The sequence below is a fragment of the Cygnus atratus genome, chromosome Z, assembly GCF_013377495.2.
Source record: "Cygnus atratus isolate AKBS03 ecotype Queensland, Australia chromosome Z, CAtr_DNAZoo_HiC_assembly, whole genome shotgun sequence".
Lineage (NCBI taxonomy): Eukaryota > Metazoa > Chordata > Aves > Anseriformes > Anatidae > Cygnus > Cygnus atratus.
Genome location: NC_066396.1, coordinates 2,261,016 through 2,279,605, shown reverse-complemented (window position 1 = coordinate 2,279,605; position 18,590 = coordinate 2,261,016). Strand labels below are relative to the sequence as shown.

The 18,590-nt window shown below is 44.6% G+C and overlaps 1 protein-coding gene across 1 annotated transcript in view; it reads right to left on the bottom strand.

Moving 5' to 3' along the window:
* MYO5B (myosin VB) overlaps nucleotides 1–18,590 on the bottom strand; it is an 86,547-nt gene that overhangs the window by 11,033 nt on the left and 56,924 nt on the right. Inside the window, exons 21-29 of the mRNA XM_050716346.1 lie at nucleotides 18,226–18,465; nucleotides 15,876–16,115; nucleotides 13,070–13,154; nucleotides 11,983–12,131; nucleotides 11,085–11,204; nucleotides 10,025–10,162; nucleotides 8,637–8,699; nucleotides 4,550–4,789; nucleotides 3,894–3,991 (exon numbers count right to left, since the gene is read on the bottom strand). Of these exons, the coding sequence (XP_050572303.1) occupies nucleotides 3,894–3,991; nucleotides 4,550–4,789; nucleotides 8,637–8,699; nucleotides 10,025–10,162; nucleotides 11,085–11,204; nucleotides 11,983–12,131; nucleotides 13,070–13,154; nucleotides 15,876–16,115; nucleotides 18,226–18,465 (1,373 nt within the window). The remainder of the gene's footprint in view (nucleotides 1–3,893; nucleotides 3,992–4,549; nucleotides 4,790–8,636; nucleotides 8,700–10,024; nucleotides 10,163–11,084; nucleotides 11,205–11,982; nucleotides 12,132–13,069; nucleotides 13,155–15,875; nucleotides 16,116–18,225; nucleotides 18,466–18,590) is intronic.

Here is an 18,590-nt window from a genome sequence, read left to right as displayed (position 1 = left end):
ATTTCTCCTTTCATTCAGGTTACAAAACAAGGAACCAGGTTCAAGATTGCCCCAAAATAAGGGTGGCTGGTACTTCTATACCACTTCAGTTCTTGCAGACCTCTCTACGGGTCTGGCAAAGGAAAACCGAGGACTAAAGGGAAGGGCTATTTGCTCATGTACCTCCTAATATATTTTTGGGTATTTCATCCAGCCCTGCTTGAAACATCTCACTCATAAGTGGGAATTTCACCCCTTTCTCTTCCAGACCTTCTGTACCCTGGCACATTTCACTAATAATACATTTTTCTGATCAAGCAAAAGACATCTATTTCCTTCCTTCTACAGAAAATGTCACTGGTCTAAAACAGAATATATTTCAGTCAAGGGTTTCCTCAGTCATCAAGCCAAACACATCAGCCTTTTTTTTAGTGCAGCCTTGGGTCCAAACCCCCCTTGGATATTTGTTTCCCCAGCTTCTCTTGCATCCATATGAGATCCAATTTTCACGCTTCGAGCACTGCTGTGGGACCACTGGATGCAGCACTGCTAGTGGAGGCCAACTGAAGTCATCTGTTCCCTTGTAGCCTGGACTGATAAGCCTTTGAATCCACCCTTGCTGATGCAAACCCCAATAATGGACATTAATCAGCCCTATATGGGGAATTAGAGAGGTTTTGAGGCATTGTGGCACTGCCACAGAAGGACCCAGGAAGTGTCTCGCTGCTGCTGTCCTGGAGTGGCATTTCAACACCAGCCAACTCTTCTGGCCAATCCATCTGGTAAAGCCATACGTATGAATTTTGATTAAAACCCGATTTTTACCCATACATCGCAGGTTTCCAAAAGGATCTGTGGTCCAACAGATACGGGGGGAAGTTTTATTGGTCTGGTTTGCATTAATCTATTAGTCAGGTCTTTTGTTGTCCAGATGATCCTAACAGAACATGTATTTAGACATTGAAAACAAGCAAAAACCCAGGAAAAGTCCTCAGAGTGTGGTACAAGTCAGTAGCCTGGGAATTCAAGGGAGTGCAATTATACTAAGATGAAGCTGCCCTGGGAAATAAGCATTTGGTTTGTATTCATCAACGTGGCACCGACTTACAAATCATTGAGATTCCCTTCTCCCAGACGTTCATATTGACCAAGGCATTAAAAGTCAATAGGGATCCTTTCTTGCTAACTAGATTAATTAGCATGTGTGCCGTAATCATTTCCTAAAATGCTAAATGCTTCACTCAAACAAGCCTGAAATGAATTGAAAGGATGCAATTCACAAAGTCTTGTTTCTCCTTTATGGACTGGAAATACACACCTAGAAGAGCAGCAGGCAACCTGAATTTGGCAAGCTGGGTTCTTGCAAGGGAGAGGAATTCCTGCCCCAGGTGCCTCCCTTCCCTCCGTGTAGCCTGATGCAAGTAGTTTAAAGGAGATGCGAGCGTACCAAACCCCAGAGATATTCATTTTTATCGTCTTCAGATCATTATCATCTTAAGAGTAAGGGGCATTTTGCTTGAACATGCAGATTTGTTTTGGATTAAACATGCACGCTGCGGTTATCTCTAACATCATCACCTGGTCTTTCGTAGGCTCTGTGTTTCCAGCAAGATCAAACAGCCTTGAAAGAAAGATCCCAAGAACTAAAATGGGGAACAAAGAAACTACTGAGGTTTACACTCTGTTGTTGAAGCAGAAAATTAGCTGGAAACTCACTTGATGCTTTGTTCTTTAGCTGCTGAAAGTCAAAAAAAAAGAAAAAGAGGGAAAAAAAAGCTGAGTTCACTGCATTTACAAGGGGCTGCTTTTAATTCAAGCTTCCCCTTGACCTAGAATCAAAGGGTTTCCCTCAAGAGCAGCAGGGAGAAACAGAACCGCTCCATGGGCTGGGTTAGCAGCACCTGGCAGCTTTTCCCAGTTTCCTCCTGCTGTATTTAAATTCCCAGATTAATCAGGCATTCAGTGAATTCAGTGAAATTTGGCATGCTCACCAAAATAGAGCCACGTTTGTCCCAGCCTAAACAGCTGAGATATCATGACTCCAAGCTAGGAGTGACCCACAGGTTTGCCCCAGCGGTCAGAGCATCCCCTTTGGTTAGGGGTGAGAGTGAGAGGTGTCACGGTAAAGAGATATGGAAATACTCACTGAAAAAGTGGCTCTTGCTCATCAATCCTACTTCAGAATTGCAATCCCACTTCAGAATTGCAATCCCACCAGAAAAGCTTCTCGTTGAAATATTTATTTATTGATGAAGATTAAAGAGAAAGCAGTTGTGTTGTGTTTTTTTTTTTTTTTTCCAGATTGGTGCTGGGGGGAGGGAATGTTAATTTATATCCCCCAAAAACAACAGCCCGTGCTCCCTGAGCATTTGTTTTCGTCTGTTTTATTGCCATCAGCTCCAGCCTACAGCTTATAAACCTACCCAATATCCAAACAAATGCACAGGGAACCATACCACGGGGAAGCTGGTGATGATTTACAAGCTGCTGGATAAATCACCACCAAAAACCTGGACGATCATACCTCGAGCTACTGCTACCATGTTACAGGAGCTGTTTCTCCAGCCCAGCTTCACATTAAAGGCAAATGAGGGTAATAGGAAACGGAGCCTGGAGACTGCAGATTTCCCCTCCCAAACCTCAAGAGATGAAAAAGTGCCGAGGTCATGGCATGAATTTTTAAATTGCAGCTCACTCGTGCACTTGCAAGGAAAGAGATTCATAGTATCGTGGAAAATCAGATGGTTTGAGCATTTCTAGTGATTTCTGAGCTTGATTCCATCCTCACTGCAGCAGTTAGGTCTGCAAACTATTTCAATCAATCTCCTCATCCCTACTCCGCAGGAGGGCTAAAAGTTTGCTCAGCAAGTTCACTTTAGGAACGCAAATATTCAGTAACAACAAAGTGAAAAAAAAAAAACACAAACGATTCCCCATCACACTTTTTTATCCTAATTAAGTCACGGCCTTTCCCAGCCTGGTGTGCTAACAACCTACTGCAGCCAGTTTACAAAGTGGCAAAGCACCCTGTGTTTGTTAAAAGCCATTAATCCACAACGGTTATGTCCTCCAAATACCTTGTTGAATGCAAACCGTGTAGGAAATATCTGCATTTGTCAAACGAGCAGGTAGAGAAAAGGAGATAAAGATTCAATTCCCGTGCAGGAAAATAAACATTTACTTTACATATGACTTTGCAGTTTAATCTATGTAATTTTGTCTTCTTTCAAGACACTATCTTTTTACTTTATATCCTCCTGGATAGTGGCAAGGATTGATTTAATGCCTCACAATATAAACCCTCTGGTACCATACAGACAGATGGTGACAAATTCCTTCCCAGCACAGCATGAGTTGCTTGAAATGAGTAACTCAAATTTTCCAAATCCTCCTTCTTGCTACTATTTAGGCACTGGAAGAGGAGTTTTGGTTTTCACCTGTTGCTTCCATGAGTTTTTCAGCCACAGAAGCAGAAGAATGGGAAAGCTCAGCCCTCCCCAAATCAGGGCTGAGCCAGAGGGAGAGGAAAGAGGCTGGGAGAGAGGGAAGCTTTCCCCTAAACCACTCACTCAGGAGCTCTTCAAACAGACCCCTAACTTACCAGCACAATCCCTGCCTTTGCTCTCCCCCAATACAAGCCCAAATCCAGTTTTGCTCACTTCTACGTTGGCTTTTCCACCCATCCCACATCTGCCTTTCCTTGGGGAGGCACTGGCCCAAAGACAAGGGCACCTCACCCACGAGGAGACCAGCATCTTCAGTCCCATCTTTATGGCCTGTCCTTGTCCCCAGCCCCAGAACAGAACCCAGAAGCTTCTAACTCTCCAAAATGTTTTGGTAATTTAGGATCAGATCCCGTCTCTCACGCTTTTCTCAGTCCTTCAAACTGCTGGAAGAGTTTGGGCCATGCTTACCGGTTCGTCTCGCATATCCCCTGGTAGGCCTCGATCACGTCCTCCTGATCGATGTGCTTGTCACTGTTGGGCCAGCTGGCAGGGCTGGTGATGGTCTCCTAAATTCGACACAAAAAACACAGCAGCGTGACCTCCTGAACATCCCTCAGTCTGTCAAGGTTCCCAAAATTGAACAAGTCCCACATGTAACAGAGCTCCCTCAGGGCATCCCTCGGACTAGAGGGTTCCTACAAATTCATACACGCAAGCAGACAACAGCAGGGATCAGCAGATGGAAGGAGGATGAAGAGAACTCGGGAGGGAGATAAGGAGTGCCTGTGTGTGGCCCAAAACACAAAAACATACTAAAACCTCAAGGGATGATAAAGTGGTGAATTAAAAAACCCAAGTGAGAGTATCAGAAAATACACCCTTTGGTCATAACAGGCTCTAAATAAAAAAGCCTTCATGAGATGGGTCAAGCTCTTCCCTTGCCTATATGCCAGTAGAGACACTACAACTGCACCAGCATCACACGATCAGAATCTGGTCCAGAAACAATTTTCCACCATCCCGTTTCCTTGCTGAATAGGCTGGTTGTCACAAAACGTCACCGGGAAACACCTCAGTGACGGAATGGGAAAAGGCAGAAGAAATCCCATTATCCTCTCATTTACCATATTTTTGCCCGGCTCTTTCTGCTGGGCTGCCTTCATTATCTGCGACCTCAGGATGAGCACTTCTTCCTTCCGCACTTCCAGCTCCTCGTTGGCCGACTTCAGCTGATTCAGTAAGAGATTATAACTGTCCTGAACGTCGTGGGAAGAGTTGTTCTGGGTTGCTCGGTCTGCGATAGCTTTCCTCAGCTCATTAAGTTCGTTTTTCAGCTTCTTGTTCTCCGACTCCAGCTCTTGTCTCTGGAAAACACCAAGCCATTACAAGATTTAGCTAAAGTGCCGAGCAACGGGTTGACTGCCTCATCTGCTTCTAAGATGCCTCTCGTGCTGATGATCCCAGCTGAACCATCAATTCCTGCTCAAATCAGCTTTCAGAAAAGATTTTTGCTGCAATCAATAGCCTGGTGCTATTTAATGTTACGTGGTGACACAGAGGAGAATTGGCATAACTCATTGACATCATTTTAAAACACAAAATCAACCCAGTAGAGAACCCAAACATATTTTTTCCTCTCTACCCCTTTTCCTTCTTGATCAAGAAATCACCACCAAACCCCACGATGTTTAATCCATTTCTGGCATTCCTTAGATAAGCTGCAAGGTGCAGTCTTACACGGCCCTTCCCATTGCCAACATCCCCTTGGGTTTGAATTCCCACTGCATCTTCCTTTGTCACTCAACCCGTAATTCTTCCCATCACGTTTGCAATTAAAGGATTTTCTCTCCCTAATGTCTTGTCAGCTGCTGGCATTTGACAGACGGGGTCGACGCCGTCCAGGTTTTACGCCAACTGCTCCCCCCGAATAAAGATGCGTGAATGTTGATGTTTCGCTGAGACAACTGAAGGGCTTGTTTGCTTTTTCATGACAGTAGAAGAGAGAGGAATAATAAATTCGGACAGCTAGACAGCCTCTAGCTCGGTGTCTGGCTTCTGACTGACATGGATTCCCCTTCCCTAGGGACCGAGCTCCGTGTGGATTCTCCAGCATCTACAACAGCACAACCTCTCCCCCAGGAGATTCAGGTGCTTCTCTCTCCCCACTGCCTTCTGGCCCATCCCACAGCTTTCTTGTTAACTATGGGATATCTACCTCATTAGCAGCTTTGGCTAATGAATCTGAAAGCGACTGGGGGGGGGGGATGGGGGCAGTTTATACAATTTATACAGAGTGTAGCTAGCACAGCTGTGCAAACCTTATTTCCATAGGAAACGGGTGTTATAATTATAAATCCTTACAGATTATAAATAGCAGCAGAGGTGTGAACAGAATAGCTGATCTGGCATCTGGACAGCCAGCCCGCTCCTGGCTGAGCAAACACCATCATTAACAGAGCATATTCAGGTACTCAATGCCATCTGTCATTAAAAAAATAGTAAGAAATACATTTTATCCAGCAATTCCTCCACGTCCACATTAACCACGGCTCAAGCTTTTCAGCAAGTGTTTCTAAAAGAAGTTTGGAGAGCGTGTACACGATGGGAAATCTTCACCAAGAAGGGTTTAACTCTTGCTGGGTAGCTCAAGCGTTGACTCACTTCGAACTCTTTTCTGGTCAATCTCAGACAGATGAAGGGGAAGAAGCAAGGCATTAACTGATTTCCTACCTGAATGTTTTTTGTTATTTGCTGGAGAAGCCTTGCTTGCTTTTTTTTTCTTGCAGGTCAGCCACACTCTTAACTCCAAAGGCTGGTTGTAGGCATCTAGGAAGATGCCTAGATAGCAGTACTGGAAGGGTGAACCTACATAAATCTGAGGTTAGCGCTGCTGTGACAGCAATTCGTTCCCTATGCTATTTCTGGACCTTGACAGTAAAAAAAAAAACACCCTTTATAGATGCTTATTTAGTGATGAGCTTACAAATTCAAGAACATCCCAGCTATGTGAGGAGTGAGAAATCAAACTATGTTTTCAGCTCCTGCTAGGAGCACAAAGTCAGCGCAAGGACTTCTCGGTGCGTTCGTTCCCACTCCCCCAGCCAGAAAAAGCAATCCAGAAAATACATTTTTCACTGAACTTTGTGTTGCATGTGCATAACTCAGAGACACACCTGCTATCAGGATCTCCCCAGGAGAATAAACAAGGAGTTTCCCATCCTCCAGCCCTACTTTATGTCTAATCAAACACCTGGCTGGGCACATTTTGGGACAGCAGCAACTAAAAACTCTATTTATCCATTAGACACATAATTTATGTCTGCTGTAAACATATCGGTGTTAACCCAAGTTTTTTACATTCCTTAGCAGCACTATTAAAAAAAAATACACCCCAATCCTTACACAAATGAGCCTCTCTAAGGAAAAACTGTGCCCCACTCCTTCCCCGCCACCAAAATCTGGACCAAGAACACGTCTGAAGCAGCTCAGGCTGCAAAACCCAAGCCCATGCAGCCATCCGCGAGCAGCAGCACCTTGTTTCCTCCTGCAAGGAGACCATTAAATATCCATCCACAGGAGGAATTCACCACGTGCAGCTTTTACACGCCTCAGCCCAGCTCCTCCACAGAAACACTTTTTAAGCTGGCAACAGGGAAAAATAAATTTGATTACACATGACTCTTGAAGGAGCCGTGTATTTCTGAGATGCAAATTAGCAGGAGAAATGCCCAAGAGAAGAGTGGAAGAGCTTTGCTATAGTCACAGAAGCACGTGTCGTGGAGGGAGGAAGGAATTTTGAGGAGCACTCACAATTAGCTCTAAGTCAACCTTTCACTGCAGATGGGGACTTTATGCAGCATCCTATATTCAGAAGTGGAAAAAGGGCCAGTGAGCTGTATTTGCCTTTATTTTTTAGTGGTTTCTCTAAGATCAACCCATCTATAGGGAATGCAAAATCCTCTCCTTTAGGAATATGTTTCTTGCCACTATGTCATTTGAAGGAACTGCTCCTGGCTTTTCTACAGTTCCTCCTAGACCAGAATTCACCCAGTGTATTATACCCCAAACCCCATGTGCTGGTCTGTGCAACTGCTGGCCTCAAGATACGACCCAGCAAGGAGCTGTGTGCTTCAGCTGGTCAAGTGCCAGCTCTTCCTTCCTTGTACACAGAATAAAAAGGGGAATTGGCAGAAAGACTGAGCAGGTCCAGCACAGTCTGTCTTTCTCTTGATGAGCACTGTACGGATTTGAAGCAAGCTCTTAGAGCTGGTTGTTCATTTTTGCAACCTGCAGCTCATTCTCCTACAGCCACAGTGAGAACATCGTGCTGGAGATCCTTAAAAAACACCGTGCCGGAGACCCCTAAAGAGCTCTTGCAGTGCAACATCAGGGTTTTCCCCTTCCAGCCAGCAACTTCACTTTGCTTTACAAGGTCAAGTCAAAGATCAGACTTAAAACCTTCACAGCCGCGTTTAACCAACAGGGAGACACTTGGGCAATGATCCTAAAGCTCCTGCCATGCTTCTGCTCCAGCGGGCCGCGCAGAGGTACTAATGAAACTCAGCAGGGCTTCCCTCAGCCACAAACAGCATGTCTGGCAAGTGCAACAAAAATAGCACATTTAGAGCCTAAAAACTGGATGGACTAAGTGCCAGAAAAAGCTACTGCTAGAGGTATGCTCTTGGCGAGGGTTGAATGTATGTCCTTTCCATCTCTAATTTCTTTTGGTTGGTTTATTTTTCTCCCCAATTCTTTTAAGGAGATGCAGATAGCAAAAAGGGGGTGTTATTGCTGTCAGATGGTTTAGTATGATGTTATCCTCGGTAACGTATGTTCCTTGTATTGCAATATTTGTTATGGGGACAGGGAGAGAAAAAGGATCTGAAATGCACGTTTGCACTACAGAAGAAAAAAATCCCTTAGAAACCTATCTCAGAAGCTGGTTTTCCAAGGATCAGCAGGACACAAGAATTAATCTAACAGCCAAGCCGCAATTTGGGTACAGATAGAGCAGGAGGACACGACACACAGATGTTTTGAGAGGAGCCTAGCAGGTTTGGGTCACTCTGTATGTCACAGGGAGAAAAGGTAGGAGGCAGACATGTAGGGATTTAGAGCCTGGGAAGGACATGGATTGGAGAGCAGGGCAAGAGCTTGGAGGACACAACCTTGCTATGGCCAGCCAGCACTAAGTACAAGCACCCTGCTCACCTTCAGACTGTTGTATGCAAAATCTTCATGGTCCGAAGCCATTTCGGTCTTCGTCTCAATTACCTGCAGGGGTTAAAGAGAGAAATTGGTATTAAAGAGCAGCCAGAGGAACTGAACTGGCTGAACCAGCCAGCTCCGCAAGAATAATGTTATTAATTGGCATTAGATGGAGTCCCAGCTCCACGTAGCAGGGGCTGGGGCTGCTTGGGGAGAAAATGGTTTCATCTCTTGTTAATATCTTGATAACTGTGGCTTATTGCAGCTTTCAAAGAATGACAGTCGCTGGTGGGATCAGTCGTCACCAAAGCAGCTGAAAGACAGGTTTTTAATCTGTCTCTGCAGCAAGAACGAGAGGCTGGGGAAGTTTCCCATTTCACACATTCCCTGCAAGCTGCTAGAGAGGATCAGTGGGAATATCTGGTGATCCAAGTGAATAATTGCCGCTGAGGATTTTGTTGAGTCTCCTGTGTATCTATTGACAAATGCAATAGATCTCACACTGAAGATAAATAAAATAATTGCCAAACAAAGCACCAGAAGCCCTGGATACTTCAATTATGCAACCAAGAGTGATGGCACTTGCGTACTGTTTCATATAACAGCCATTTATTGCTTCAGGACCCCATAGGCACAGCCATCATCTCCCCACACATTGCCCTATAACAAAGCACAGAGCTCTGGTTACAGATGGCAGGGGAAAACCTTCACACAAACTGCCATTAAAAGCTCCCTCCGTGCCATAAATTAGCTCGCTGATTTTCTAGAGAGATGAATTTTCAGATTTCAGTGACAAGTCAGGATTGAGTCCTGTCTCTCAGTTACCATCAGGCTGTCAGTAATAGCAATTTTGTTTGGTTTAAATGGCTTCCAGGCAAACTACCCAAAATATAGAAAGAGCTTTGTTTCCATAGGGGAGGAAGAACATATCAAAGGCAGCCCCCTGTCCTGCAATACAGAGGAAAGGAAAAATACACTCTGCTAGCAGCTATCTTGCTATTTCTGATTTATTGTACTATTTTAGCCTGCGATGAATCCCTGCCAGATGTGGTCACAAAAGCCACAGGAACTGGGATTTGAAACGTGTTTTGGGTTTCCACTGCCTCCCGAAGAACCCTTTGGAATGCTTTCCGTTCTATCTTTAGTCTCACTTGAGATACTGTCCTAAATGTGTTATAAGCATTTTGTCAGAAAAAAAGCTGTTCTCCCATCTAATTGTCATCAGCTGCCAAAAAAAAGAAGTTCCTCTCCATTTCCCTGATGGATTCTCTGCCTCTTACCGTGACCTTGGTGTTCCCAAAACTCAGCTCCTACATCGTGTGTCCTCAGGCAACCAAGGAGAGCCAGTTATAAACCTGAACTATTCCTACCAATTAAAAGGCATCTCTTACCTGGGCTTTCTTGCTTTCTTGCTCCTTCTTCTCCAGCTGGGTTTGCAGCTTCTTCCTCTCCTGCTCGAGCTCCCTCACTCGCTTCTGTAGCTTTAGGAAGAGGCTCATGTCCATGGCTGCTTTATCCGTCCCAGCCTCCTGAAGAAGAAACCCTCTTTAAACAACTATTTTTAATGTCCCAGTCAACCCATTTTAATAAATTATTGATTATTGAATGTCCATTAGATAAGCTGGTTGCTTGAGGCCATAGTTAAAAAGATAAATACTTGTCTAGAAGGGGTTCAGGCATTTTTAATTAGCGGGCATTTTTTGTTTGGTTGGTTTTTAATTGGCTTCACCAAGAACATTTAATATTAGAGCGTGGCCAATACTGCTTGCTTGGGTATCATGCCAAAACCTAAAGTCACGGTTTATAAGATAAGGTTGACTTCACCAAATGCTCTCAGAGCTCCTCAGAAACATGAAAGTAACAGAAGAGCAGCCAGCAAAAGGAGCAGGGATGTCTGCAGGTGTGGTACATGGGACACAGAATATCACCCTTCTTCCATGTGTCTCTTTTCCATAAATGTTCTCAAGTCATGAAAGCGGAGTTTAAAATCAGCTTATTCTAGCAAACGTAAGCTAAGCATTTTTCCTTTTTCCATCTGATTCTTGATGGCCAGGGAATAATTTATGCTGCTCTTTTTCTGCATTAAGAGATTGCTGCTTACAGAAACCGTGCTGGCCAGCAAAGCATCCATAAAGATGCATTGGAATGAAAATGCTCAGGGCAAAGGGGCAATCAATTTCAGTAGCTTCGTGAAGAAGGATCACCGTAGAGATGTTTCCATCAATGCTAGTGTTAACCACACGTAGAGCTTACTGCTTTGATGAATTTTTGTCAGTCTTTACGCTGGTATGGGCGAAATAAGGTACGTCATTATTTTTAGAGCCCTGTTTAGGTCTGACCTCACAAACGAGCAAGCATTTTATATAGCACTGCAACCCAGCCATCTCTCTCACAGCTAACAATTTATTTCAGGACTCGCATCCTCCCACCATTTTGCCCCATTTACTGTACCTCCACCTGCTGCATTACATCCTCGGTGTCTCCTATCTCAGAGGTGGAGATCGACGGATAATTAGAGTCAGACTCCAAGCTGCTCTGGTTGGATGGGTTTCTCCTGTGCCCCGGTGCTTGCTGTCAAGGAGCGATACGGATACACAACGCCTTCAGTGTTTAAGGAAGGATTCCTCACAAAGCACTGTTTCTTAGAGCAAATATTTGTGTACAGTAAGGTTACCTTCAAAACAGGCTCAACTGTCTATTTTCTAATTTCTGGTTCCTGTGTCCTACCATAACACTCATATTAACACACAGGCAAATGTTAAAATAAAATATAAAGGGATACAGAAGCTCACTTTAAAAATCCTGCATGAACTACAGGCTGCTCATGACACCAGATGCCTGTTAAGTGAGAACATGCAAAGCTGAGCTCAAGATTGTTCTGTTCACAATCCCCCATGGGGTTCCCTTTACATGCTCAGCCTTCCACCCAACCCAGCAGCACTCTAACCATCAGCTCATTTTCAGCAGTTCTCCTAAAACTTCAGCAAAGCCAAATCTAAAAATGCTGCCTTTTGAAATTCTCATGCCTTGCTTTTGTTTTTTTCAAATTCAACACCCACTTGGCACGTGAACATCACTGAAACGAAACGCAAAACAAGATGCAGGTGCCAGCTTTTGCTGTGATTCACTGGTTTCTCCATATTGTTAACAGAAAGTGTAAAAAGATCAACATCCTATTGCAAGACACACGCATGGTTTGGCTTCAGCGTGGATATTTGGTCTTAGAAACCTCAAGCCCAAACTATACAACAATGTCAGCTCTGCCACGTGTTTTGGGGATGAGTGAGCCACGTTATCCAAGCACCAACACGATGGCCAGGGCAGAAGAGAATAATTTCAGCTTCATTACCTTTATAATGGTCATTTCGTCCCGCAAGTTGTCATATCTCTGCTCCAGCCTCGAATACTCTTTTATCAGGTTCTGGTAACGAGACCTCTCCTCCTCCAGCTCTTTCTTCATCTGCATATTTTCCTCAGCTGTGCTTCTTGCAAGTTCATCTTCAAAATAAGAAACAACAACAGTGAATCGTGCTCTTCATCTCTGAAAGGAACTTCTTGTAAACATGTGCAATAACATTGACTAATTAACAAAACGCTCTCTGCCAAGAACTTTTAAAATACACACAAGCATTTGTTAGTACTTAAAGACTTATCATTTAAATCCTGTTCCTTGCTATTTGGAACAGCTCTGGCTCTTCTGCAAGGCTCAGCCATGCCACCTCCAGCTCCCACAGGCTGGTCATAAACCCACTTGCAAACAGACTGGCACAGTACAGAAATATATTGATGTTTAAGAAGTGCCTTTGGTGCTCGCTGCATTTAAAGACTTCTCTGCCTGCTTCCCACCACCAGGTTGGATGTAGGAGCAAATCAACAGCAGCATCTTTTTTCTCGTGTAATCATCAACCGCTTACCATGGTAAGGCTGCAGGCTTAAGACTATTTTATATTAAAATGCATTTCTGTGTTGAAAAACTCCCCTTTGGAAGCAAATCTACTCCTCTCCCCTTTCTGAGAAACCAGGCAAGTTTAAGTCCATGAAAAACAGTAAGAAGAGAGACACCAGCATCTAACAGATGGCACCGTTTTTACTGAACACATAGGAGCCCAAAGTAAGCCTAAGCCAGAAGCATGAATGCTCCCTTTCCTGCTCTGCTGGGATCAAGTTGAGGTCCCTAATCATTTTCAGTGTTCGTTATCCATTTCAAAATACCCAACCTCCACACAGCAGAAAGGTCAGGCTTCTCCCTAGGAGCACTTTATTTCATGCACCCAATCGAAACCCCAGGTATTGGGGGTGATGAGGTTCGTCTGTGCCCACGCTTGTCAAAAACGTACTGGAAAGCTTCAGACAGCCGCTGCCTAACTCTGAACGGTGCCTTCTACATCCAGAGAAACACGCACAGAAACCACCAAGCCATAAACCTTTTTTCTTACCTTCAGACTGGCACAGGATTCTGCTGTTAAGCTCCTCTTTCTCCTGCTTCAGGAGGGCGTTTTCTTCTTCCAGGTCAGAGATACGCTGCGGAACAAGGCAAAAATTACTGCTTGCACATGGGCCAGCTTGCATCCGTATTACAAGATTAAAGTCACTTTACACCACTGCAGAAGCTCCAGGTCAGTGAGGCACGGTGTGTGCTTTGTATATCAACTATTAACACCACCAATTGCCTAGCAAAAAGTAATGAAAACTGGAACTGAATCCTGCTAAACAGTTTGTTTGTGTGGTTTTTTTTTCCTTTTTTTACTACTTCTTTATTTAAAATGAAGGGAAACAATGCCACTTGTCACATAACAGCAACACTGGGCTGAGGCTGACAACAACCTATGCTGTAATTTTGTTCATCCTCACGAATTTTGATGGATTCACTAGTGTCATTTCGAGACACAAAAGCATTACCAAGTGGGACACGCTGCTGCAGTTAAGCAGGATGATTCTGGTGCTGTCAGGAACGAGAACAAGCTGACACCCCATTGTAACGCCATCCCCACGCCTGCTCCATCATATCACATAGCCACAGCTACACAAAGCAGAGGAATCTTGAGATGCCAGCGATAAACAACGCTGTAGACACCATAATAAAAGTTTTCATTGCCCGCAAATAATAATTTTGCTGTCACCAGTAGATAAATTATATAGGCAGCCTAGCTGGCACGCATCCCTAGCGCAGACTTCAGTCTTCTACACAAGCATGCTCAGATCAAGGTATTTTATCAAACATTTATATGTCAGATACGTCGTAATGGTGAAGGTAAAAACACAAACTATTTTGGTGTAAATCATGCCTGAGGCAGTCATATCAATGCACAGAAACTGGAAGATCCCACTGCCTCTTTCTCTCTGACCCATTCATTTGTTCTGTGACTACAATCTCATGCATCTCTATGTACACTAGGAAAGCTGCAGACTGAAAATACAACAAGGAAGTGAAGAAAAGACATTTTAAGGTATGCAAAAATCCTGTTTTTTTAAATGGTCTGAACCGAGCCATGATTTTAATACCCTGCACCAACAACTTAACTACATCCCCTCATTCGTGTACCACTTCGAATAAATATCCTAGCAGCTGTTAGGTCAGCTTTGATGTCTTCAAGTTCAGAAGAATTCTTAAAAGAAAGAAAAAAATTGAAAACAAACATAACACAGAGAAGGAAAGGAAAACCTATGTTGCAATAGGACAGCGAAGAATTCGATTCATTTATCCCAGCAGGGAAAAGCTAAGGGATGATGGGATTATTCTGCAAGTGTTCTTTAGTAGGTGCTGATAATGAACTCTCTTATCCAGAAGACAAAGTTATGATGATCAGAAGACAAAACTGGACAAAATTTGGACTCTTTTTGACTGTGCTGGAAGAGCTGCACAGCTTTTCGCCAGAGCCCTGCTGCGACACTGGTGCCTTCTGCACTTTCTGCTCATCTTTCTATGTTAAACTGATCATTGAAGGTGCTTCAGATCCAACAGGATCCGTAAAGAGGTGTCTGCTTTGAAGAATTCCTGTGGAAGATGTTCAGCACTAATGATGGCTTCAGCTTTTATTTAAATGCCTATGCTGTAAGCACCTGTTTGGCTCTGATACCATCATCCTCTCCTCACAAGATGAGGTATTTAGGATTTTCCTAATAAAATTCCTGAGCAGGTTTTAAACCATCTCTCCTCCAGGGTCTGGACCTCCAGCTCTGAGATCCAGCCTTTGAGCACCACCTTTGCAACCATTCCGGTGCAGGACCACAAACCCGCTCGCCCCCTGCCTCCCACTGCCAGCAATTTCCAGGGCACCTCTGGCATGAAAAGCATTTCTTTTAGCAAAGCAGTCACCGCAGCGTTTCCCTGGCAGTTTCTGAGGTCTTCCCACTGCTGAGGAACTGAAGGGAGCAATTGGAAGCTCATGTCAAAGCTGGGAGCCTGCACTCCTCTGTAGGAATGGAAACAACTGCTATGGTTTATAATTAAAGCATTTATTGACGTGGCAAACTACATAGTATTTACTCAGCCATAGGCACTTCTGCAAGAAGGGAAAGCTTTTGCTTTGTTTTTGTGCTTTTTGAAAGCATCTCCTCAGTTGTTAAAACAACATTTCTTTTGAGTGCTGGAGGGGGATTTGCTATCGAGAACAAAGAGAAGCCAGTTTTCCCCAGCTGCATCACCTTCAAAATAAAACATCCTTTCAGGCTCTAAAAGCCTGGGCTGCAGCCAGCCAACAAACTGAACCCCGGGACAAAAAAGGATCCTTTTGCTTGGTGTCGGAGAGAAGAAAATCACTGAGTCCACACCTCCCAACGTGGGGGCAATGCACAAGCACACGTGCAAAAAGTTCCCTCAAAGGGAGGTGGTCCCTAATTCCAGATTTTTTTTCCCCACCTCAAAGCAACTCACCTTGAGGTTGTCACAAGAAAAGCAGTGTTGTGGAATAACAATTGCAGAAGGATCATTCGTTTAACTCGAGCAGTCACAAATATTTGCAGCAGGAAACTAAAGCCACACCTCAGGTGACAAGCATGGGTGTGAAGGTTTTTCAGAATGAACCTGGCCAGTGAAGTAATTCAGGGTAAAATGTGCATTTGGACTTTTTGCTTGAAAAAAACAAACCTTCCACACTGAATTCTCTTTCTCCCAGTTGAAGGATTTCTCTCCTATTTGAAGGATAGGAAATTAAGTCTCTCCCCTTCAGATCTGCAAAGCTTTCACCTGCATGACCACCCGCAAGAGACCTACGCAAGATAGGACATGACAAACACACGCACCTTTCTGAGTAGATCTTTCTCCTTCACGTAGCTGTCTTCCACCACCTTCCTCTCGCCATGGGCTTTTTCCAGCTCCAGCCGGAGGTGCTCCATCTCTTCCCGCAAGCTGACGAGCTGGTTGCCATCACCCTGCTGGCTCTGCTGATACTGCTCCAGCTCCTTCTTCAGCTTCTCCACCTCGGAGGAGTGGGCAGATGTGAGCGTAGAGAGCTGCTCGTTCAGAAGTTTGTATTCCTTGTTCTGCGGCCGGCATCCCAAAAAGAAGAAAGTAATACCATCAGCAAGATCCAGCCAAAAAATATAAACAGTCTTTTAAAGTTTTCTTTTTGAAAGGTTTCAGTAGTTTTAAAAGGACCGCGCTCATGCCACTGTATGGAAGGCTCGTGCCATGTGGAGGCTTAGGAAAAGTGAAGAAGTCAGAAGACAAAATAGTTAAAAATTACACATTTGTGACTTTTTTTTTCCTTTTCCTTAAAAAAATAGAATAAAATAATAAAACTCAATAGACTAGAGAATTCCTGACGTATGATTTTTAACTGGTCAGGACAAGCAACAAAGACACAGATCTTGAGCTACCTCTTCTTCCTCTTTCCAAATATTCACTGGAGTCGAGTAAGAACAAAAACTCAAGTGCAAAAAGTACTCTGCAACAGAGCCAAAGGCTCCCATTAGTCCCAGCACAACAGAGTTTTCAAAGAACCGTGCAGCCTAGTTAAGAAAAGCAAACATGAAAGTAGAGAGTTTTATCTTCCAGGTCTACACAGGTTCTTCTTCTTCTGATCATCTGTACGTGCTTCAGTCCCCGTCCCACCCCTTGAGCAGAGGTGATGGAGCAAAAGCCCCTTGGGCCCTGGGAGACATCCCAGTGTACCCCCTTCTCGCTGGGATATTCTCTAGGAAAACAGATTTAATCCTTACTTGTGTGTGCGATAGTCCCTCACATGATTTAGAAACTGAATTAAGCAGGCCCAGCGTATGAGCAGTGGCTGATATATGATAATAGGTTTTAATATTTTTGGAGAAAGATTTTTTCCTCTTCAGGGGCACACCGAGCACGGTGTATCTCTATCCATGCATGAGCTAAAGAGGCAGAAATAGAAACGTTTTCTTCCACAGCTAGTCAGATAAGGGTACAACTGCAGCTCTGCGGGTTACCTGCAATGTATTTTCTTAAAAGTTAATGGGTATTTGAAAAGGTCGTGTTTATAGATTAGCAAAGACTGAAATAGGGGTAACTTCAGGGAAAATATGCTACAATAAAACTCGCTGCTGCCAGGAAACAAAATCCAACGCGCTGAAATTAAATTCTACTGCAACAATGCTCATTAGCACCTCCAAAGCATTGCAGGGAAACCTGTCATCCCTGAAACGAGGGTTAAAATTAGCTCACTGGACAGGCCGTCAGGAGTAATAATACTGAGCTGTAATGCTTTCCTGCAGAAGTTACACAGAAAGCATCAAAGTACCTCCTTCAAAACCATCTGCAGAGATTGAGGGAGACGGCAATGAGCCCCAGCCCATTATTTCTGCCTCCTTAAAATCCCCCCGTGTCTCCTTCCCTTTCTTCTGCTTTCACAGCCCTCCCCGGGAAAGCCAACCTTAACCAAAGATTAAGGCGTAATTAATTCCACCTTTAAATGAAGCACAGTCATATCAAAGAGATTTCTGGTACACAGGTGTACAGAAAACCCTATGCCCAAGTTTTTCCTCTTCTTAGCTACAGTTCTGCAAAAACCTAAGCAAGCGAGCAGGCATTTTAAACTTAAAGACCGCAGTTTAAATGTCAGACTACTGCGGTGCACACGCTGTGGCCAATTAATACAAGCAAGGAAAGCGGCCAGCAGCAATGCGAATCCCCAGGTGGCTTGACTCTGCAGTATCCCAGCCAACGCACAGTCATTTTTCATCTTCTTCATCGCAGGACCTCTCCTGTCGTACGGGGATGGGAGAGATTTAAGGCTGCAAGGAAACTGAGCGTGATGTGTGTGGGTTCCTGACACATCCTAATTGTCCAACGTGTTTCCAAGCTGCTGGCTTGGAGTTTCAAGCAACAGTTTTCCAAGTTTCCTGATTTTATCTTCCTTCTGGGCAGCTCACACAACTATTATTGCATAACCTGTGCAGCTTACTGAGCGTACTCTTCAGATGCACGGTGGAGACCCAAAATCCAAGTGGCGTCCATGGTGGCACCCCACCCCTACAAATATCTGGCCAGCAGCAGGAGGAGGCTGCTACCAGCACGTTGTCCTCTCCAGACCTTGTGGGAAGACAAAATCCATCCCAGAAATGGACAACAGAGGCATAAAGAGGAAGCAGGCCCGCACCTGCCCCAGCGCTGCTCAGGACATACCTGCTCGTCAATCTTCCTCTGAAGCTGGACCACTTTGTTCTCCATGCCAATGTTGAGCTTCTTCAGGTGCTGTGCCGAGCGGGCCTCGATCTTCAGCGCCTTCAGCTGCTGCCTGGCCTTCCTGCGCCGGTAGTAGCACTGCAGGACGATGGTGGCACCTCTGATCCGTCGGAAGCGGGTGCGGGCCAGCCAGCCGCGGGCGTACTTCTGGAGGATGGTGGCTTTGTGCTCTGCCAGGACCTTGAAAACACAGGCAACGAGAAATCAGGGGAGAAAAGGCACCCGCAAGGTCGCAGCAGTCCTCGTTTGGCTGCAACGTGGCCCTCAGCACTTCCCAAATTCCTTCAAAAGGCCTTGCCCTCCAA